At 32.6% G+C, this 24,407-nt stretch overlaps 2 protein-coding genes across 3 annotated transcripts; one reads left to right on the top strand and one right to left on the bottom strand.

The window, feature by feature from the left end:
- The first annotated feature begins 106 nt into the window (after positions 1-106).
- LOC108903610 (PR domain zinc finger protein 15-like) lies at positions 107-8,955 on the top strand. The gene is made up of 8 exons (XM_018705840.2): positions 107-269; positions 323-637; positions 696-849; positions 901-1,079; positions 1,147-1,596; positions 1,649-2,137; positions 4,812-5,454; positions 8,855-8,955. Exons 1-8 carry the CDS (start codon positions 132-134, stop codon positions 8,953-8,955), a joined length of 2,469 nt encoding a protein of 822 aa, XP_018561356.1. The 5' UTR covers positions 107-131.
- A 240-nt stretch (positions 8,956-9,195) lies between these two features.
- Positions 9,196-22,894, bottom strand: LOC108903611 (cryptochrome-1-like). 2 transcript variants are annotated; one of them, XM_018705841.2, is made up of 7 exons: positions 22,753-22,894; positions 17,927-18,178; positions 13,763-14,214; positions 13,128-13,510; positions 12,932-13,072; positions 9,752-9,903; positions 9,196-9,696 (listed from the first exon to the last, which is right to left on the bottom strand). In XM_018705841.2, exons 2-7 carry the CDS (start codon positions 18,115-18,117, stop codon positions 9,387-9,389), a joined length of 1,629 nt encoding a protein of 542 aa, XP_018561357.1. In that variant the 5' UTR covers positions 18,118-18,178; positions 22,753-22,894; the 3' UTR covers positions 9,196-9,386. The 2 variants fall into 2 exon arrangements, with proteins under 2 accessions (XP_018561357.1, XP_018561358.1); XM_018705842.2 differs by lacking the exon at positions 22,753-22,894 and adding an exon at positions 22,567-22,726.
- Between the last annotated feature and the right edge of the window lie 1,513 nt (positions 22,895-24,407).

Raw genomic sequence — 24,407 nt, 5'->3', positions numbered from 1 at the left:
CAAAACAGTAATTTTCTGCCGTTTGTATTGGCTACACACATTTGTTAAAAGTCTAGGGAGTTTTTTTGTTGATAATAATTCGATACTTAACCTATACAACTTTTAATATTTTTGTGAAAAGTTAAAAAAAAATGGAGCCTTTAACTAGTGAAATATTTCATGCCGAAGCAGATTTTGATAAATGTAAATCTGATAAACCCTCGCAATGTGGAATATGCGGCGAAAACCATTCTGTGAAAGAGTGTCGTATTTTAAAACTAATAAATCATGTAAGTTTATTTAATAAAAGTGTACCTACTTAGATCCAAATTAACTTTTTCAGATCCCCGATAAAACTATTCCGTCCAAAGCAAGACTGACCCTTCCCGACTCTTTGGAGATTAAAAAGTTATGTGACGGCACTCACAATGTTTACACTCGGTGTTTAATTAAGAGAGGAACACAATTTGGCCCATTTCAGGCAAAAAAACTTTTTACGTTACATCCAGCCATTGACTTTCCTCTAAAAATATTCACAAACGCCGCTGAGGATTTCTCGGAGTATTTCTTAGACACTAGTGATGAAAACGAATGCAGTTGGATGATATTTATTAGTCCTGCTAGTGATATGGAGGAACAGAATGTGATTTGTTATCAGGTAAGTTGAACTGTCAAAATGAAAGTGTACTAATAATAACTTTTTCTGTAATTATTAGGATGGTGAAGATTTATATTATGGTACAATAAAAGATATTTATCCTGGAGAACCATTAAAGGTATGGTATTCCTCACATTATGCAGCAAAAATGAAGAAGGTTTTATTAAATAACACGGGAAATGAAGATAATAATGTAGAAAAACAGAGTAACGGTGAGTTTGAATATTTTTAAAAGTAAAATGGATAATAATATTATTATTCAGATCTTGAGGCCATTCTTAGAAAGAAGAAGAATATAACACCAAGAGAGTCCTGGAGTTGCAAATTTTGCGGCAAAGTTGAAAAAGAATTATCAGTATTTGCTGTTCATTTGCTCGATCATTACAGAGCCCAAGCTAATAAAGTTTGTGCAATATGTAAAGGTTCATTTCAAACTCGCAGGGTATGCTCGATATTATTTTTAAAATCTTATTTATACTAATGCAAGTGTAACTTTCGTACGGTTTCAGATGTTAAAAAAGCATTTGAAAACAGTACACGGAAATAATCTGAAACAAACCGCAGAAACGATTAAAGAGTCAGAAATATCAAATATAAAAATCAATGAACATGATTCAAAGGATACATCCGTGGGAGGTCCATTATTGTTAAATAATATTTCTGCCGACAGTTTAGACAACTCTAGCTTACTTTTATCCCAAAGTGACCTATTAAAAGTGGATTTAAATGGCATCGAAAACCAGAACATAATGATGGAGACTGAAAATTTGAATTTAAACGTAGATAACATAATAAATGACAATGTGAAGCAGTTGGACCATTTCAATTTTGAATTAAAAGAACTCGAGTCAGAACAATTAATCTGCGATATATGCTTGAAGAGCTTCGTGAAGTTAAAATCGCTGATACAGCATCTGGAACAGCATACAGGGAAGTTTTTGTGCCATCAATGCAATATGGTAAGTAATAATTTGAAAACGTAGTACATTTGAAATGTTTTTCTTATTCCAGGTATTCGCACGCAAAGAAAATTTGATGTACCACACTTGCAATGTGTTCTACAAGATAAAGTGTCCATTGTGTGATAAAATCTTCGTTCAACGGAAATTTCTAACTCAACACATAAAGGGTTTCCATGATAAACAGTTCACATGCAGATTGTGCAACAAGTTTTATGACTGCAAACAAGCTTTACAAATGCATACTTGCGCCAAAGTGCCCGTTCACAAAAAAGAAAAATTCCCTTGCAATGTATGCTCGAAAATATTCTTCAATAAAAAAAACTTGTATGAACACCTAGCAAGGCACAGAAAAAGCAAAGAAAACGAGAAAATTGTGTGTGAGGTGTGCAATGTGACGTTAACCTCAAGGAAGAGTTATTTGAAGCATGTTAAAATGCACGACGGGTCTTTTCATTCTTGTGATATATGCAAGAAGGTGTTCGTTAGAAGTGATGGTCTGAGGGAGCACAAAATCCAGGTGCATAGTGCTGGGAACCAGGTAAATTGAATAGAATGTTAATTCATGATATACAAGGGAATTCAGAACTTATCGAAAAAAAAAATAATTTTAATGTACAGGGGACTCTTACAAATACAATTTTGTAAAAAAAATTCAAAAAAGCCAGTTCAAAAATAATTTAAAAATACTCTTCTGCACTGCACTGGAAACTGGTCCACTGTAAAACCTGACCTTACACAAGGCAAAACATGCAGTTGGCGAACGGCACAGCGGGAAAGTGTAATAAAAAATGAACGTACAAAAAATTGAAAGAATTTCTTCCCCAAGGAAAGAAGTAAATAAAATTTTATAACACCGATTTCATATCGGCAAATTCAACTGCTTTTGCTGCTATTGTTATTAATTAATAAAATAATTTGACATACCTGATGTGTGAACTATTAAAAATTTTGCCCACCGACGAGTAAACACACGTAGGCCCGTCTTACCCAGTTTCTACGAACTAACACAAATGTTCTCTTGCCTCACCATAACACAAATGTTGTCTTGCTTCACAATAAATTAAAACAATATCCATCAACTCCGAGTTGCTATACACATAAGCCATTTTTGACACTTGAAAAACTAATGTAAACACTATCGCAAAAACGTTAATACTGAAATAGAATTACAGTATTCGGAATCGCCTGGGACCACATGGAGAGAGAGCGCATTGATGCTAGAGACTATAATAATCTAATCAAATTAGATTTTTACTTGTCAAAATTTAGTTCAGTAAACAAAGACGAGTAGAAATTAGGAAAAATTCCGCAGAATTGAATGAACTACTTTACCCCAGCTGAATTTTAGAGCTTCTTTTTCAAAATGGCATCCAAAGTTATCAAAAAACAGTTTTTTCATTTAAAAAAAGCTAAACATTTTAGAAAAAAAATGTTTTAGAGAAAAATTGTTGAACTTTTTATAACAAAAATTTTGAACCCAATCCAATGTCAATTGATAAAGTGTATTAGTTATTGCAAAAAACGACAAAAAATCGCGTTTTTTAAAACTTCTATACATACCTTTAAAACAAAAAAAGATTTTTTTACGAAACTTTCAAAATATGTAGTCCATGACAAGTAGAATAAGTGCATTTTTGTAAAATTACAAAATATTTTATAGTTTTTGCAAAAAAAAAGAAATTTTTTTCAAGTTTCAATAAATCATACAATAATGCACTTACGTGACTCATCTTGGGCTTAAAATTTTCTTTAAGTTATACTTTATCGAAATTTGTAAAAAATGTTACCAATTAAATTTCAGTGATAAGAAAAAGGTCAACATTTTTTGACCTTAAAAAGAAGTCAAAGTTACGGTAGATTTTTCTCATATTTCCAATTATTTTGCAATACGCGCACAATTTGCACAAGAAAGTACAACTGTTTGAGAAAATTTTAAGCTGAAGATGAGTCACGTAAATGCATTACTATACGATTTATTGAAACTTGAAAAAAATGTTTTTTTTTTTGAAAAACTCAATTTTTGCAAAAACTATCAAATATTTTGCAATTTTACAAAAATGCACTTATTCTACTTGCCAAGGACTACATATTCTCAAAGTTTTGTAAAAAATCTTTTTTCGTTTTAAAGATATAGAAGTTTTTAAAAAATGCGATTTTTGCCCGTTTTTTTGCAAGAACTAATACATTTGTTTATCAGTTGACATCGGGCTGAACTCAAATTTTTGTAATAAAAAGTTCTATAACTTTTGTCTAAAACATTTTTTCTAAGATGTCTAGTTTTTAAAAAAAACTGTTTTTTTTTCGAACTTTAGACGCAATTTTAAAAATGAAGCCCTAACATTCAGCTGGGGTAAAGTAGTTCAGTCAATTCTACAGAATTTTTCCTAATTTTTACATGTCTGTCTTTGTTTACTTGACTAAATTTTGGCAAAAAAAACGAGGTATTTTCGACAATTTGACTGGCCCAATAGTAACCCAACGATATACCTAAAAGTTGTAAATACTATAACATCCATAATTTTTTTCTCAGAAACGATAAGGCTTCTACAAAAATTTTTTTTACGATATTGACTCCAATTTTCATGACGCATCTATTCCCAAATTTTTTTGGATAAGTTGTGAATCACCGTATATAAGTTTTAAATATTTTTTAATAATTGTTTAAAGCCGAAAAGTATAACGTAGAATATCTTTTTTATTCAGGGTGGTTCAATTTTTCTTGATTACACATACGATTACTTTTTGAAATATGAGGTGTAAGTTTCTTTACAAAAACAATTTTTCTTAATGTTTTTTAAATACTCGAAGGTCCATCATTGAAATTTTACAGAATAGTACCTAAAGGTAGTAAAGATTCATTTTGAAATGTTTATTTTTGTTAATATCGCAGAAAAGGAAATAGCAATCGTTTTTCCAAAAAAAGAAAATCCACCATGGCAATTAATATGATTTTTTTTAAATCTCTTCATGTATCTTAGTAAAGGTTAAAATTTCTGAATTAATATATTTACTAAGAGTGTTTTCAGTTAATAACTCAATTTAATAAAAATTATTTCATTTAATAAAATATATTTGAGTCCCACTATCAAATAACACGGAAATGATGCCTCTGTTTATGACAATTAATGGGAAATTTAGAAATGCAATAATATAATACAGAATAATGATAAACAGAATATTTTTTTATGTTTCTGAATAAATTTAAATTTCAGGTGGAAACCTGCGAGATCTGCAAGAAAACAATGAAATCGAAGAAGCTGTTAAAGACGCACATGGAGACCCACAGCGCCAATAAACTTCATAAGTGCGAGATCTGCCAAGCCTCCTTCAAGCAGCGTTACAACTTAACGAAGCACAAAAAAATGCACCAGTCCCTGAAGAGCAGATTAGAATCTTTGTTCAGGGAAGACGCGCTGATATATTCCTGTCCAAAGTGCGATAAGAACATGAAGCTAAAAAGTTCCCTGGTGAGACACATGAGGAGCCTCCACGCGGACTGTGAGATTTCCTCCGACATTATAAAACCGAAGCTAGGAAAGCTAACGGCAAGAAAACCCGACGGCAGCATGACAGGAGAGGACGACGTCATGGACTTGAAGGAGACTATAGAGAATATGAACTACAACACCGATGAAGTCAATAACTGTACAGAAATTAATATTGAAATCGACAAGATTCTAAATAACACGGACAACATTGATAACTTCTTAAGTGATAGCAACGATCGAATCGTCGAGAATTTGATAAGTATCGCGGCTAAAGAAAACGAGTTAGGCACGATGGGTAGTGAATACGCGCCCAAGGAGGTGTGTTTGTCTATGCCCGATTTAACTGCCGATCAGGAAATCAAATTGGGTAAGTGTATTATGTTCATCAAATCTGAGAATGTATTTTAACAGATACATCTTTATAATGTTAACTTTTTAAAGTAAAGTTTCCTATACAAGGTGTCCGCAGTATAAGTGCCGTATCATCAACAATATCCAGTATTTGCTTTTTTACAAGCATGCAATTTTTTTTTCTGATACTACTGATGAGGGATAACACTGCCAGTATCTAAAACACCACCAAATGACTTACCTTGCAGTAAATGTCTAAATTAAACACTGAAATACGTAACTTCACTAAATGCCACTTAGTCACTTAAAATTTTACTATTTTTGCTCGCCTAGTGCCTTGTTCTCATATCACGTCAGGTGGATAATTATTATTTCGTAATTCGCCTAAACTAGGCCAACGTCAGAGGTCATTGACACAGATTCACAATCTAAACACAGTGGTTTAAAGAAATAGTAACAATTACCTTATATTAAAAACTGATTTTAAGAAATATTTCAAATCTATCGTAGCATCATATAGTCATAGTCCATACCAAATTACACTTGGAGAAAAAAAAATAGTTACCTGGACGTTTATAAGTGGAAGTGGCAAAGGGGCTTATAATAAACATTAAAAAAATAAATGTGTGAGCAGGGGTGGCAGAAGGTTGATTTAGGGAGTTGACGTCAAACGAAAAAGTATCCAATACAAGAGTTGTAGATCATGCAAAAATCTACAACTTTTGTAGAGATCACTCTTTAAGATAACCTCAAAATTTTCGAGAAAAATGCGAAAAACATGTTTTTTTCTTATTTTTTCATTTTGACATATACTTTTTGATGAAATAAAAAAATCCGTAATCACAATTCAAAAACATGCTAAAAAATGCAAAAAAGTAAAAAGTTATTGAATGATGAATTTTTCAGTAATTGATGATTTGTTTAAATTTAAAAAAAATCAAAAACTTATTACACCATTCAATTGTACGAAAAATACAAATAAAAACTTTGTCTCATTGTTTGACCCCAAACTTTGTTTTTGTACAGTATTGCTATAAACATCTAAGTCGAATTACAAATGCACGAATGATAACTTATCTCTGGATGATTTAAGATTTCAGGCAGTATTAACTGCAAAGTCTACTTTTAAATTAGAAAAATTACCACCAACTGTTGGAGCAGCTCCGCAACACTCCTATAGAGCATGCTTTCAGCTTCAGACGTGGCTTGGAAACAAAATGACTGCAACCAAGTGGAGTTGGAAAGAAATAATTGCGAATAATTTCAAATTACTCGTACCTCGCTTTACAGAAGTTTCAGACGTGCCTGAAGATTTATTAAAAACAATCTCCTGCAGCTGCGAAATCAGTTGCGACGGTAATAGATGCGGGTGTTGAAAACACAGATTTATGTGCAAAATGTCATGGTTCAGACAATTGTTTGAACGTTGACGAAATTTCGGAAAATTTCAGTTATTCCGAGGACATTTCACATGAAATCGAGCAGCCAAGTCTGCTTGAACCCAGAAAATGAATTAACCGAAGAATTAAGTGATATCGAAGAAACCTTTGAAGATCAGGAAAAAACCCAGTCTAATGAGACGGTGAAGATCAAGTTAAAAAGTTGCCAAAAAGGCCAAGATTCGCCTGGTATTACTTAATTGTAAATATCGAATCCTTGAACCCGGAAAATGAATTAACTGAAGAATTAAGTGATGTCGAAGAAACGTTTGAAGATCAGGAAAAAACCCAGTCTAATGAAGAATCGGACGGTGAAGATCAAGTTAAAAAGTTGCCAAAAAGACCCAGATTCGCCTAGTATTAATTTAATTGTAAATAAATTTTCAATAATTTAATTAAAAAATCGCTTATAGTGTGTCCGAAATTTTGCAAAATTGTTTAAATTTTTTTTCTGGCTTGTTTTAGCTAAAATTTTTCCTGAGTACGGCTCTGAACGTTTTCAAAATATCTATTGGAGGAAGTAATAACAGTATAAAAGTCAATACCGCATAAAATATCCAACAATTTTTTTTTACTACTTTAGCAATTAGAAATAATAAATATTTCATAAATTTGTATTATTTTTTTATTAGGTACAACTTGTTAAATTAGTGATTAAAAAAAATTGTTGGATATTTTGTGCTGTATTAACTTTTATACCGTTATGACTTCCTCCAACAGATATTTTGAAAGCGTTTCGAGCCGTACTCAGGAAAAATGTTGATGCCATTGGATAGAGCGAAAAACGTGCTAATGCAAATATGAAATTTATTTTAAAATTGTTTTCAAATAAAACCAGAAAAAAATAAAACGGATGATTTCGTGTTTTTTTGGATATTTCCGGAACTACCCGGAATTCTAAAACTTTTTAAACGGTATATTGTTAGGTATAAAAAAACACAACTTTTTTCTAATTTGAGCCACTTCGTATCTGTTACCATTTCCTAGATCCTAATGCTATCCCATCCTTATCTTGGACACACTGTATATCTATGAATTCATAAAAATTTAAAAAAAATAAGTACACTAATCGATCCTACGGAAAAAAATTATTATTTATTTTATTTATTCACTATTCGACTTGGATGTTTATAGCAATACTGTGCAGAAATAAAATTTTGGGTCAATGAGAAACAGTTTTTTTTGTATTTTTTTTCCGTACAATTGAATGATATAATCAGTTTTTGAGCTTTTTATTAAAATTTAAACAAATTATCAACAATTACTGAAAAATTCATTGTTGCAAGTAATTTTTTACTTTTTTTGCATTTTTGAGCATGTTTTTGAACTGTTATTACAGATTTTTTTATTTCAGCAAAAAGTATATGTCAAAACGAAAAAAATGTTCACCGGCAGATTTCTGTACGATGATTTTTCTAAGTAGAATTTTTCTTGAAAAAAAAGTGTTTACGACCGGAAGAAATGAAACTTCTTGATTTTTTCATCTAAAAAAATTGGCGGTTTTTTAAGACACATAAAGGTATACTTTCACCAAGTTTCATCAAAATTAAATTATTTTTAAGGAAATGAGAAATAAAAAACGAAAAATAAAAAACAATTTTTCGCATTTTTCTCGGAAATTTTAAGGTCGTCTTAAAAAGTGATCTCTACAAAAGTTGTAGATTTTTGCATGATCTACAACTCTTGTATTGGATACTTTTTTGTTTTACGTAAACTTTCGCCACAAATCCCAATGATACAATTTTTCACGGCTTTTCAATCCCACAAATCAACCTTCCGCCACTCCTGCTCACGCATTTATTTTTTTACGTTTATTATAAGCCCCTTTACCATTTCCACTAATAAAAGTCTAGGTAACAATTTTCCTTTTTTTTCACTCTAAATGAGTTATTTCGATCGGTCTAATAGTAGTTTTATTTATTTTATATTGCGGACATCCTGTATAACAAAATTCGATCCTTTTATTTCTTATTTTAGGTGAAAACGCGTATATTTTAGACAACGGTACCATTGTAGAACCCCAAGAAAGCTCTTCCAAAGTAGTTGTATATATTTTAGATCAAGATAAATTTACGTAGGCCACACAAATTCTTTTGTAAACCTAGAGTCATTCGTTAAGTTTGTTGTTACATTTCGAAAAAGTTTATTTTTGTAGGATAAGAGAAAAAGTCTAACTAAAATATTTATTTGTTTTATAAAATAAAAAATACAAAATACATACTCGTATTTTTTTTTTCTAGGTATTAACAAATGCTTTAAGAAAAACTAAGATAGACACCTAACGATTACAGAGAAATAATGTATTTAAAAGACGATAACCATCACCACCGTCTTAAATATGGTTAAAAAAAAAATTTCAAATAAAAAAATCTAATCTTTCAAAAATAGTGTAATGTTAATCGAGAATTAAAATGTTTGTGTCTCTCTTAAACCCTATGCTTTCAATTTGACACAAATCTTAGAAAATTAATAAAAATATCACAAATCTACAAAAAAATAAATATGGTCCTTAATTTAATGACTGATTATTACTATTGTGATTCCCAACCGTAACCGCATTCGCCTGGTGCTGGAAACCATCTTTGTGGTTTTCCGGCCCGTTACATTTACAGTGTTCTAGAGGCCGGTAGTTCGCGAGTTGGTGGTACACCTGTTTCATCCTCTGGATGTTGATACGACTAGCACTGGCGTGGTTTACCATCGGAAGAGGATAGTCCTTTCCGATCATGCACTTCGCCGCACGCTGGACGTTCTCAGGAGCCGCCCACGGCTCGTGGATGTACTGTATGGGCATATTCTTGAGCACCGGCAGATATTTTCTAAAAATAGGATTAATTGAAAACGATTTTACGTCGAAGCAGTGTTTACACTTGCCTTATGTAATCGCCGTTAGGGTCAGCTTTTCTGCCGAATTTGACGGGGCAGTAGCAGTGGAAAAACTGCTGGAAGAAACTGGAACAGGACAGCCACATCCACATTCCCGCGTTTACGGACCAGTCGGCATCTAACAGAAGTTCCTCGAAGACCTAGAATGTGCAGATTTATCAAAAATTAAATTTTTATTTTTTTTCTCGAAAAGCTAAACGTTACGTAAATTATAGGGCATGGTTTACTTTCAATATAAAATAAAAAAATTATTCCAGGAAGATTTAAGAGATTTAAGCCCCGGAATAGACAGAAGAGACGTGTCACAGAAGTGATCCAGACTTGGGTCGTTGATGAGAACATCTACTATTTTTTCACTTGTTTTTTAGGTCGGTATATAGCTGTTTGCGTGTGGTAATCACACTTGTCACCCCCCCAGTTGACAATCAAACACGCAAAATTTAAATAAACTGCAAATCTATGCCAGAGTCATCTCTTGATTTTTCATTTGATGAATAATTAAAAAAAAAACAATCGAAAATATTATTCTTAAAAAGTGGCATTTCATTTAAATGACAGTTAATAGTTATTTATGTCCAACCTACACTGAATAAAAATCTGAAAAGAAATAAATTAAATTGTGTGTAAAACATGATTTTGCCCGGGATTTGCACGTAGCAGAATGGCGCTCCTTCAGAGACCCTATTTGGAACCCAAGGAACTGAGAGAAGTGTCAGCAAGGAAGCTTTTGGACTTTGTAAAAAGGACAAATCTACTTGCTGAATAGGACTAGTAGTGGGATGCACAATAGGCCTAATTAGGCCGCAGTGCTATGGGACTTATTAGGACCAACCACTAGAAGAAGGAGAAGAAGAAAAACATGATTAGAATTCGTAATAAAAAATAGTTTGTGCAATTTTTGCAGTTCTTTATTGCCCACTTGAGCGGAGTTGGTGCGCTCAACTCCGCTCTCATGGGCAATAGACAACTTACCGCACTTATTGCACAATATACTATTGTACTATTTACGTTAGACAAATCGATTCACAGGCTTTATCCATGATTCACGATTTTAGGCCAACCAATAGAGCGAAAAAAAGAGGCTGTTTTACACTTAAATATTACAGCAAATTTCATGTATTTCCTTTTGGAAATACTTAGTAAATGAAAACTCAAGTGATTTCCCCAGTAAAGTCGTGAACAATTTTTTTTAAACAATAAAAACTGCAAAAAAGTATCATCTTTTTGTTTTTTTTTATAAGATCTCAAAAAATAATTATGGAATCATCTTACTTTCGCTCTACTCTACTTTTCTACAAAAGTTAAAAATAATATAAAAGAACCTATAAAATGTTGTTTGTGCGACCCATGCGGTTAATTTTTTAAAGAGAAAATTCGGAAAAACCTATAAAATAGACCTTTTTTCACAAATTCATAACTACGTCAAATTTAAAGCTGGAAAAACAATTTTGAGGAAAATGACAGATAATAATATGTAGTTTAATCGTGTGCAAGATGGTTTCTGTCCGATGCACAGTTTTTATACAATTGCATTATAAACAAATTAGGGTTTTTTCTATCAAAAATGGTTCGATTTAAATTCTGAAAATGGCATCTGAAAGTAGACGACAAAATCTCCAATTTGTATGTCTCGGATTTTCGCCGGGGTGATGGGAAATATCCTAAAAATGCCTTTGAAAGTTACCCGAAACGATCAAAAGTATGCCAGCCAGTCAGGTAGTGGTAGTGGGGAAAGCAGCGAGCAGAAGACTCTATCTCGAGCGTACTTTCGATCGTTTCGGACAACTTTCAATGGCATTTTTAGCATATTTCCCATCACCCAGACGAAAATCCGAGAATACAAATTGGAGATTTTGTCGTCTACTTCCAGATGCCGTTTTCAGAATTTAAATCGGGCCATTTTTGATAAATCGCCACGTTGTGAAAGAAAAGACCCTAATTGGTTTATACTACAATTGTGCAAAAACTATGCATCAGATAGAAACCACTTGCGCACCATTAAACTTCATATTATTATCTGTCACTTTCCTCAAGATTGTTTTTCCAGCTTCAAATTTGACGGAGTTATGAATTTTTGAAAAAAGGTCTATTTTAGAGGTTTTTCCGGATTTCCTCTGAAAAAAATTTACCAATTGGGTTACACAAAAAAACATTTTATAGGTTTTTTTATTCTCTACAAAAGTCCTACTGAGTGTAAGACGATTCCATCATCAGTTTTCAAGATATTATAAAAAAAACAAAAAATGTAATTTTTTGCAGTTTTTATTGTTTAAAAAAAAATTATTCACGACTTTGCTGGGGAAAACACTTGGGTTTTCATTTACTAAGTATTTTTCAAAGGGTAATACATGAAATTTGCTGTAAAATTTAAGTGTGCCAAAAAATCTCTGTCTGTCTGCCTTAAGAAATGAAAAAGTCAAAATGTACGAATTTCAGACTCTTAGAATTCAAATAAAAATAGATATTAACGTACCATGAGATGTTTCATTAGAGATATGGAAAATAACAACAAATGATTCTTAGCCGATGATATTGAATTATGCCTGACCTGATAGTGAAATCTGTCAAAGAAATATCTTGTCAAAGACCAACAAGTAAACATAGGCATGATAGAAAGATCAAACTATTTCTATATTTTAGTTAGAATTTCAAGATATTGGAGCTACTAATAAAAAAATTTGCATAATTTTATTTACTCTAGTTGCTCTTATTTTCGTAGCAACTACATATATGCAATAAAAAAAATTGAACATCGATTTTTTAAATACAAATCTCAAGAAGGATGGAATCTATCCACCTATCGGCTTTCCGAAATCTGAAAAATTTTCTATGGATAATCTTGGAAATCATTGCTTTAAATCTTAAATATTTTTACATAAAATGTTGGTTATATTTAAAGTACAGTATAGTTCATTAGCGTTAGCTAGGAATCTTTGACCTACCCTTGTTGTCTAAAACCCCCACAGAGCCTAGCGCAAGAACAAAAAAAGCAGGTCAAAGATTCCTAGCTAAGTTTAAGGAAGTGCAATGTAAGTCTATAACTGGTCTATTTTTTTTATGTTATTAGAATTATTTTGTAATACCGTTTCTGTAATTGGGTTATCTCTTCAGTGGTGTAGTCAACAAGTAAATAAAGAACAATCATAATAATTTAATAGAATTACGTACCTTCATGCCTTCTTCCCAAGAAATCCAAAGATCACCCCTCGTTAAAAAACAGGCTACCGCGTGCCTCGCCAGGTGATGAATCCAACCTTCTTGCCTCAGCTGGGTCATTATGGCGTCGATCCAAGGAAAACCAGTTTGACCCTAAAGCGTAATTAATATTAAAAAAATTAACCGAATACATATAACGCAAACTCACATTTGCCCACTTAGCTAGAGCTTCTAGATTTTTATCCCACGGAATCTGCACGCAGATCGGGTTCCCTAACATCTTGTCAAAGTTTGGGTTTTTGGTAGCGGCGCAGTAGAAGAATTCCCTCCAAAGCAACTGTCCGTGTAGAGACAGCGGCGGAAAGGCTTTCTTAATTTTCTTATACAGATCAGTCAGTTGGTAGTAAAACAGTCTTGTGGAGAGGCATCCGAACCTCAGATATGGCGACAGTCCCGTTTGGGACGGTAAGAGAGATTGCGGCGTCATTTTCGGTCGACCAAAGGAAGCCACCCAAGCTTTTCTTTCCAAGTGGCGTTCTAGACGTGCCAGAGATTCGGTTTCGCCCCCCTGCCATACCGGTGGGTTTAAACCTTGAAAACGATTCATAAAAATGTAAACTAATGTATTTCTATGGGCCAGTATGCGTAAAAGCCGGTAAATGTTTTTATTTTTTATTTTTTTAAGGAACTGCTATTTTTTAAACGTTTACTATAAGCAGCTTTTACTTAACTTCCTAGTAAAGGCTAAAAAGGCTAAAAAAAAGTTTTTATAACGGGATTTGGGAAAACAAACTTACAACATGCTTTTTCGAAAGTCAAGTTTTACTACTGCGATTAATTTACCGTCAGTGTCAAACCCCAACTCCTCCAAAGTGGGCACCCCATACTTCTCGTCGTGGTCCTCAGACAGGGGCGTAACCGCCCCATTCAAACTAGACGCATTCACCGGCAATTCAGGCTTAGGTGGTGGACCCATGCAAGCGACCACCGCCAGGAATTGATGGTACGTCAGGGGAGCCTGTCCAGCATTCCTGTCGATTATGTGTTGGAGGTGGTAGAGGGTGTGAGACACCTTCTGGATGACGCTTATCCCCAGCTCTTTGCACAAGGCGGTTATGTTGTCGTCTCTGACCCGGCCGAACGGTTCAGGATCTTCCTCGAAAGTCAGGGCAGTGGTGCCCCATTCCTTGAAGAGTTTGGGGAGGGCGTCGGCGGGTTGGCCCCGGATTACGAACAGTCTGGAGTTTAGTTTCCGGAGATTACGGTCGAGGTCTTCGAGGCATTGGAGGAGAAATCTGCGAATATAAAGGATCTTATAGAGATTTTTTAAAAATATATTCATTTTAGCGGAGTGTATGCCAATCTGGAAAACTGGAAATTATCAGAAAATTTGATAGTCCTGGATATATTAGGAAATTTCTCAAATATTCTTTTACAGCATCGATCTGTGTCACTTGTGATTTTAGTACGAAACAATTGAAAATCTCTAAGAATCAGCTTAAACTCTGTTATTTTCAGTCCAATTGAAACATTCTTGATTATTTTCTCAAAAATGTTGGTTAAAATAAAATTAAATTAATACGCCAGTAGATTTTAGAAAGAGTGATTTTTATTACTTTTTTTAATAAGTAATTTTTTTCTGTGAAGTGTTACTTTGCATAAATTCTGCACTAATTACGAAACTTACTGGTAAATATTTAATTTAAAATAAAATGACGTTATTTGAACTGGCCAAAATTAAAAATAATACATTTTTTTTAAATTATGGGGATTTATTGGAACATTAAATTATTGCAATTGTTTATAAGCGTGAAAATTGCAAAAATGTTTAAACAATCACCACGGCTCTTCTAATCGTCCGATTTGAATTTTTCAAAAAGCATTTTAAAGCTTGAGAGCTCTTCTTTTTGTGGTGAAATTTTCAAGTATTCAAAGGCTTTAGATTTTTAGAAATTTGATTTTGAAAATTTTTTAATTTAAAAAAAATAAAAAAATTAAACAATTATTATCTAAAAACTATCGAACCGAATTGGATGAAATTTGGTGTGATGATTCTATGCACTAAGAAGTTTAATTGGGAAAAGTATGAAGATCCTAGGTATTATTCAAGTGTCTGAAAAAAATTGACAAATAAACTAGCATTTTTTGCAATTTTTTAAATGATTTTTCCGATTTTTGCAACAACAATAATTATTTTTTCGAATTGCAACTAACTCTATCTTGTTCAAAATTTAATTACAAAACTTTTTTTCCTCTTCCATTTTTGTCTAAAATGAAGAGTTGCTAAGTTGTCGACGAGAAATCCAAGAAAAAAAATGATTTTTTTTGTTATTTTTTTATACTTTTTTGTAATAACAATTAAGCCCACATTTTTTTTTATTTGCATAGAAAAATTATCATTTCTGATGTTATTTAGAAGCCGTTAAAGCAAAAATCTCCGATCATATGCGTTTTACCCAAGTACACCCTTTGAAAGACAGATACCGCCTGGACTAGTAGTGCTATTATTTTTATTTGCCGATTTTGTATAAGAATATTAATTAATGTTATTAGAATTTAGCTAATAATTTCCCGTTTCCAAAAATTTATATTTTTTTAATTTTAGCTGATTTTTTTCTAAATTAATGATTTTGTTTATAGAAATCGTTTTTGTTTGGTATTCGAGATAAGCAAAAATTATTAAAAGAAAAGGATAATAAATAAAAATCCCTATTTGCTGCAAATATGGTTTATGCTTTGTTGAATATTCATGTTGTACAAAAATTAAATAAATGATATTGATACGAAATATTATAAATACGATATTGTAATAATAAATAATTAATAAAATGATAAAAGTAAAAAAGATGTAAATTAAATAAAAATTAAATATTTCCGGGACTATTTTACTTCTAAAGGCCGTATGACACTGTAAATAATTATCTACAAAATTTTTGGAATAATTATATTCTACGCTATTTTTGTAGTTGCCTACATAAAACAAATCTAATAATTTTGAAAAGAATTCTGTCCATGTTCTGTTTTTTAGAACATGTTCTAAATTTTTATGAGAATCTGCGCGAGAAATTGCGCAGTGTGCAAATTGAAATAATTTACCATTTCCACTATTCTGTGCTCGGTAGTTATAAGAATATATAAATGACAATTTTTATAGGTCCCTTCCCTTCAATATTTCACAACATAGAATCACCCTGGACAGGTGGCGCCACATAAAACCAGTTAATACGCAAGCGCACAAATATAATTTTATTGAGAATAATAATTTTTGTTTATAACGGCATACACAAATTAACTAAAATTCACATTTTTCCAATGAAAATTACCAACAAAATTATAAGTAATTTTGTTGAAAATTTGTTGCAATGTCATACGGCCTTAAGGCTCTAATATTCGTGATTACCTCGTCAAGCTACCCCAGATTTAGCCGCAAGGGATTTTTGTACATGGTCCAGAAGCCGAGATAACAAAGATTTTGCAAGCGCGAGCCACTTAGAATGCACGTCATCAGTTTTCAGAGCAAGCACGCGCTTGTATGCTTCACTTCATTTTACACACAATTTAATACTACAAAAGATCAATGAAACATCCTTTTTTTTTTTCTTGAAATTATAAGTATTCAGTATTAACCTCCATCAAGCGCATCGCTGTAAAATATTAATTGCGTCCTCTGATTTTTTTTAAAATAAAAAGTTATCTCGGCTCCAGCATAAAAACAGATTTTTTTTTAAATTCGTGAAAAAATATCAACTTAAAAGTCATTTTCATAACATAAAAATTGAAATAGGAAATTTTTAAAAAAGTGCAATTTTTTTCAGTAATTTTTTGATTCTTAAAATTAATAAAATCGTCAAAAATTTTTTAACAGCATGTATAGTACAACTCTTTACGAGGAAAATAAACCGAAAATCGTTACTGTAGGGCCATCCACTAAGAAGATCTAGCCAATTTTCGAGAGCGCCTTTTTTTCAAAGAATCGATAAAGGTATCTCGAAAAATATTTCTAAATTTTTCTAAAATGTACTTCTTTGGCTTGCCGCGGGCTATGCAGTAAATAGCAAGTATTAGAACGTAAATGTAAATGAGAAGAGAAAAGAGAACATTTTTAACGGTTTTTTCGATATATCTCGAAAAGTGACAAAACAATCGATACTTACCAAAATAAGTCGATATATCTTTTTAAAACCTACAACTTTCTCATTCAAAATTTTTCAATCGGAGCTATATTTTTCTAGAAAAATTCTTAGTTAGAAAAACCGTTTTTTACAATTTTGCGAATTTTTTTGGCCATGTTTGCCATTCTGGAACGAGTTTAAAGAACAAGAAAATCAATTTAAAATTTAATTTCCTATATAGATACGTTCGTATTTTCTGTAAGCACTTCTCTATGATGCTTGGACTAAAAGTGATATACATAGAACTTCTATCAATACAAACTGGAAAATTCTTTAAATCTACCTGGAAAACGTAGAAATATCAAAGAATTTCTTGGTCAACTTTAATATACGCCTTGTATTAGTTAGTCAGCTCCATGCATTTACAAAGATTTGATTGATTATTCTCGGATTATTACTTTTACTTCATTAGTTAATTTTAAAGGTACTTGCGAAGCTAAATCAAATCATAAATGTACATTTTTTTATTCTTATTAAATAAAGTCATACAGCGTATTTATATTTATTGAAATATTTTAATAGACGTTCTTTTGTTACATAGATATCGCGGATGGGCGATGTCCCTTTAAAATTCATTGACCATTTTTTTGGAGCAAAAATTAGAAATACTTTTTTTAAGGAAATTAATTGAATACAGTGTAATCACACGGAAAAAAAAACAGGTAGAAAAGCGCACTTAGTTCTAAAAAATGAAAATTTCTATCTAATTATTTGGATGATGAGGCGCTTTGAGATATAGGAATTTTTTTCTTATTTTTAAGGAATTCATATTTTAAGATTGGACATCAATTAATGAAAAAAGGGAATTAACGAGTTTGAAGAGAAAAAGACCCACCTCCATTTGTTGATGCCGACATTGGAGGCACCGGCGAACCAAGGATCAAGGACAAAAACACATCTGAACGTGCTGGCCCCTTTCAGCCCCTCCTTCAGTGAAGGATTATCGTGCAGCCGCAAGCCCTTGCGGAACCAGTGAACTGTGTGTTTCTCCTGCCCATTGGACGTCAGATACGCACTCCCGCTCATCTACTTTTGCGGGGAACGCATCGTACTGGTCATATTCCGGGTGGGTTTCCTTAGTTTCGTACTAGAAAGAGCATAAATTGAAAAAACATAGACATAAACCTACTCAAATGAATTTTTAGACTTATTACTTCCTTTAGGCTTTAAGCTTGACCGATTTCATCTTGTCCCGAGTTCCCGATGCGCAGTGGCAACGTTACTAGACTACCACCAGAGCTCAGTCTTTATCTGATGGTTAAACGGTTGACATTTAACATAATTTTTCCTTCAATTACGCCCCTCAAACTACCCGCATGCGTCAACGCCACTGCTATTGGGAATAAAATGTTTTGCACGTTTGATATTTACTCGTGCTATACAGGGTGTTAAAAAAAAAGTGTAAAATATTTCAAGACTTAATAGTATGAACCAAAATAAGCAGAAAAGTCTTAATAAACATGGGTCCGCAAAGTAACGGTTGCGGAGATATGGACCACTATTCGTTTTTCAAACATTTTATTTTATTAGGAATAAACCGACAAAGGAAGCTTTTAACAAACAAAAAACAAAGTTACAGAAGATGTTCAAAGTGCCCTCCGTCCATTTCCAAGCAGGCACGACATCTTCGTCTCAACGATATTCGAACTCTTTCGAAAACACCCTCCTTGGTTTGGATTTCTTGACACTTTTGATTAATCCGTAGCTGCAGCTCTTCCAGGCTATTTACAGGAGTACCATACACTAATGTCTTCAAATATCCCCAAACAAAGAAATCTAGAGGGTTCAGATCAGGCGATCTTGGAGGCCATAAAACAGGTCCGGCCCTTCCTACCCATCTATGTGGAAAAGTTTGGTGTAAATGCTCTCTAACGGCCATGGAAAAATGAGCTGGAGCACCATCATGCTGGAACCACATTTGTTGCCTCTGATTCAAAGGAATGTCTTCCAAAAACTCATACAGTGTGTTCTGCAGAAAGTTGAGGTAAGCAGCGCCTGTTAATCGGTTTGGTAAAACAACAGGACCTAGAAACCTGTCACCTACAATACCCATCCAAATGTTTAATGAAAAACGTGCCTGATGTCCAGATTCTATTAGAGCATGAGGATTTTCGTCGGCCCAAATATGCGTATTGTGAAAATTAAACACTCCATTTCTTGTGAACCCGGCCTCATCAGTAAAAAGAATGTTTGCAAGAAAACGAGGGTCTTCAGCATCATGACGTAGAAACCAGCGGCAAAAAACCAAACGTGCTTGATGATCATTTATTGGATTTAAGGCCTGTACTCGTTGCACATGGTATGGATAAAGCAGTTGCTCGTGAAGGATTCTCCAAACAAGAGGACCACTAATTCCTACCTCGGCTGATATTCTCCGCACACTCGTACCTGGATTCTGCTCTACCAGTGCTAGAATTTCTTCTTCTGCTCTAGGAGTGGATACCGACCTTGGTCTTCCGGATAAATGGCACTGTTTGCTCAAGGAACCGGTATCACGCAATCTTTGGTGAATTCTTCCAAACATGCGTTGTGAAGGAATCTGGCGATTTGGATAAGCGTCAACATAAAGACGTCGCGCTTCGGTGGCGTTCCCATTAGCACGACCATACATGAAATGCATGTCTGTTAATTCTGCGTTAGAGTAACCAGCCATAGCGAAAGAAAACTTGTGCACTGAGAACAACTGTCAAATACGTACTGTTTATTTCACTAAACATCAACCAACTATTATAAGAAAATACACAACGTTTTTGCAAAATAAAAAAAGGGGCTAAAAAACATAAAACATTCCATATCTCCGCAACCGTTACTTTGCGGACCCATGCTTATTGAGACTTTTCTCTTTAAATATTTTACACTCTTTTTTTAACACCCTGTATACAAATTTTGATTTTTTTAAATTTTAACCTATAGGTATACTAATAAAGAAACAATTTTCATAATAGGTAACATTAATTTCGGAAATGCAACGTTAATAAGAAAAACGTTATATTATGATCTACCTCTATTATTTTTTCAACACCCTGTATATGTATGAAAAAAGATGTAATCACTTTTAGAAAATACTAAATAATCCCGAAGGATATACAGTATCTTTTTCGTTCTATGCCTACACCTCACTTATTCTGTTCTGATTTTGTTAAAATATGAAGTTCATTCCAACCCTCTGCCTAGGTTTTAATTTAATTCACGACACTTGTTCAACATTTGTAATGCCGTATATTAAAAGTGATGTAAAGCGATGAATTTGTAGAAAATAGAAATTACAAACAGCGAACCTACCTATTTATTACATTTCTAATTACCTACTGTAGGCCGTATTGATTCTATTCTATTGTTTTAAATTATTGGTACACCAGCTCACGTTTTATCCCCCGTAACTTTAAACGTGTAAATTTGCCCTTTCATCCACGAACAAATTAAATACGAGTCCAATACAAAATTAGTTCCTCCTATAAACTAATTAAATATGTACACATTTTTTAATGATTTCTAAATCGTAAGTGCGTATTATGGACTATACAGGGTGACTCAGAACTTTTCCATAAAAAAATTTTGAATGTAGGGATTCTTACAAATACAATGTTGTAAATAAAAAATCAAAAAGAGCAGTTCGAAAATGATTTAAAAATACACTACCGCACGGCATTGGAAGCATGCACGGTAAAGTGTAATGAAAAATGAACGGACAAAAAATTGAAAGAATTTCTTTCCCAAGGAAAGAAATAGATCGATAACATTTTACAATACCTATTTTATATCAGCAAATTCAACTACTTTTGCAGATATTGTTATTATTATATTAAATTAATATGTGGTTTTAATTAATAAAATAATTAAATTATTTGACATATCTGATGTTACAACTGTTCAAAATTTTGTCCATTGACGTGTAAACATATTTGGACCCGTCTTACCCAATTTCTACGAACTAACACAAATGTTATCTTGCTTCATCATAACACAAATCTTCTTGTCTTCTTATAAATTAAAGCGATATATCAACTTCGAGTTGCTAAGCCATTTTTGACACTTGAAAAACTAATGTAAACACTATCGCAACAACGATAGTACTACTTTTATAATTTTTTTCTCGGAAACTATAAGGATTTACAAAAATGTTTTTTACGATATTGACTTCAGTTTTCATGACGCATATATTCCCAAATTTTTTTGGATAAGTTGTGAATAACCCTGTATATTAGTCGATTAATTTTGGAATACGTTTTCAAAAATGTAAAAACGGAAATATTATTTTTTATCGAATACCTACAAATTTAGTGTTAACATTTGAAATAACCTTCCTTAGAAACCAAAAGGCGTATATTAAACAGGCGGATAACAATAAAGGGCTCATTAAAAATTACATAAAAATATATTTTTATTTTCCTACTTTGTAGGTGCAGTTGTTATACAAAAGAAAAGTCGATCCCAGCAACAAGAAAATTGGGTGCATCGCAAAAAGAATGAAATTTTATACAATTTTTTTCCTATTCACTTAACCGTTTTTTAGTTATTTGCAATTTTAGTTTTGTTTTTTTAACAAATATAACGCACTATATTTTTAATAAAAATGTTTGACTAATTTGTTAAATATTTTGCAGTTAGAGAAGCAGTATTAAAAGATTTCTAGCTTCCTGAACTAATCACCATGATCTAGTTGGTAACTACCGGTTTTTGTGAAAATCACTTTAGGAAAATTCATTCTGAATAGTTTTTGTGGTCATATTTCCAGTTTCAAATTTTCTCTTTTAGTTTAAACATCTAGGAGACTTCTAGGAAATGTCTGAAGATTAAGTTTCCCATTACTGTCCTATTAATTATGAAAGTGTAAATAGTAAAACCTGCGTCTGCATCTAAATTATTTTTTTAATTAATTTTAGGTCGGACATAATATTTTTATATTTTTAGACCAATAAGCAGCCTCTATTATTGGCCAATAATTGTAATTAACAGTACCAGTAATTGACCAAGCCTTTTTCTTCAGGCATTTTCAATTAAATCTAGATTTCTAAAACTGAAACAAAAACTTAAACTTATCCCAAAAAAATTGTAATCCTGGTTTTTAGGGTGCATACTGTATATTAAAACTGCGAACAATTGTAGCACACGTCACACTCAATTGCGCCCTAATAATACACTGGGTGTCCAAAATTATTTAATCAACAGGAAGAAAATAAACAAGTGATTTGAATTATTTCAACAGGTGACACTTGCTAATATAATTGTAACTTATAAATCAATCCATAACATAGAATATTTTACTGGAAGCTTGGTATAAATGTTTTGAATAGGTAAAAATTAAGTGGTTATACATTGTAAAACCTCAGTATGTTCTATTTTGTTAAAAAATCGGCTATTATCCTATTTGCATATTTCCTCGTACATTGTTATGGCAAATTTATTCTACTTTTACTTAAAACCAGCACTAAAATTACCAAAACATTGCAATAAAACCATTAAATCAGTAATTACCTATAATCAAGTCCTATCAGACGTTTCAATAATTCATATCCTATTGCTAAATCAACAGTATTCTTCTAGCGGCTAACATATCACTTACAATCTTATAAATAACAAATATTAAGAACTGGCACACGCCAGATGAGAGAAAGGCGGCGCTTATCACAAACAGAACATGATGAAGATAATAATAATTACCAGCGAGACGTATGCCTCAAGCTCCAGGAAGGAAAAGTCGCTCAAAATCACCGAATTTCAAAATCCGTTAGACCTTCTCGCACTTCACTAAAACTCGGGGTTTAATTAAAAATTCTGGCGTTTCTCTTGTACGATTCCACGACACGAGCAACGTGACCAAGGGTTATGAAGGAACCCTATTGGTCGAGGAGGTCATGTGACTCCTCGGTCACGTTGCGAACGATGTGTTGGAAATATATACACGGAGAGCAAAGCCACGAAATTGGTGTATGTACTTTATTTAATATTTGGTGAATAAAAGAAATAAAAGTCATAATTTGTTCACTTACAATTGCAACCCCACATTGGGCGCCAAATTATAAAACATATTCATTTGATTCATTATTTTAAATTGAATATTCAGTGAATAATGTAGTAAAAAACTTATAATCTGTATATTTAAGAGCAATTTGTTCAATAGCGATTAAAGCCCCACTTTGAGCGCCAAATTACTTAAAAATACATTTGCCTTCGGTGCGTATATTTATTGTTTTCGATATAATTTAATAACCAGTAAATAAAAGAGAAAAAAATATAAATAATTTTTTCAGTGACAATACCAATACCATTGGGCGCCAAAATTTCTTATCAATAATTTTCTATTCATTTGACTCATAGATACTATTTAAAAATGAATTTAATTTAATGTTCAGTGAATAATACATTGGAAAACTTCTACTTTGTACATTTAAGACTAATTTTTTCGATAGTAATTACAGCCCCACATTGGGCGCCAAATTATTTAAAAATAATTTCTTTCCGCATTATAGGTATTATTTTCAATTTCATTCAATATTTAGTGACGTAACGTTCACGTAACATTTTACTCTTATCTTTTTTGACCTTCCATCTAGGAAAAGAAAAATGGCAAAGACTAAAGTTTTGTTGCAATGGCAAAGAAATTTATAAAAAAAAACTATTGAATGTTGCATTTCAGATATACAGGGCCGGAAAGTCACCATGATTCATCGGCCGTTACGTGAGAGCGATAGAGAAAGATGGCTATAATGAAGGCGTCTAATAGTCACCGCCCATTTCGCCCTTCCACAAATAAGATCCACTTCTTATTTGTGGAAGGGCGAAATGGGCGGTGACTAGTAGACGCCTTCATTATAGCCATCTTTCTCTATCGCACGGATTTCTATGACTTACTTTATCGCTCTCACATAACGACCGATGAACCATGGGGACTTTCCGACCCTGTATAATATAAACCAAAATTGTGTTTGTTGTTTCAAATGGAATACTCTGTATATTTGTCGCTATTTTAAATCCTCCTTTTTCTAATTATAGTAACATATACATGTCCTATACTTGCTCTGAAAAAGTTTGCACAATATTTTGGTTTATTTACTGACACCCAAAAATAATTAAAGTCAAGATTGCCAGCGGAAAACATACCTACGGTCTGTACGGCAATTGTACAGGGTCTTCCATTAAAAAAAAACAAAATTGTGGTTTATATCTTCGAAACGCTACATTCAATTGTTTTCTATAACATATTTCTTTTAGATCCCTAAAAAAATCCATAAAATTTTGGTATTTACAATTTTTTCCTAAATAGAAAGGCAAGAAAGGTAAGGTATTATGTTATGTGACTACATACAAACAAGAGC

Source organism: Anoplophora glabripennis, unplaced genomic scaffold (genome assembly GCF_000390285.2).
Source record: "Anoplophora glabripennis isolate ALB-LARVAE unplaced genomic scaffold, Agla_2.0 scaffold127, whole genome shotgun sequence".
Lineage (NCBI taxonomy): Eukaryota > Metazoa > Arthropoda > Insecta > Coleoptera > Cerambycidae > Anoplophora > Anoplophora glabripennis.
Note: the sequence above shows the minus strand (reverse complement) of the source record. Positions and strands in the feature narration are given on the sequence as shown.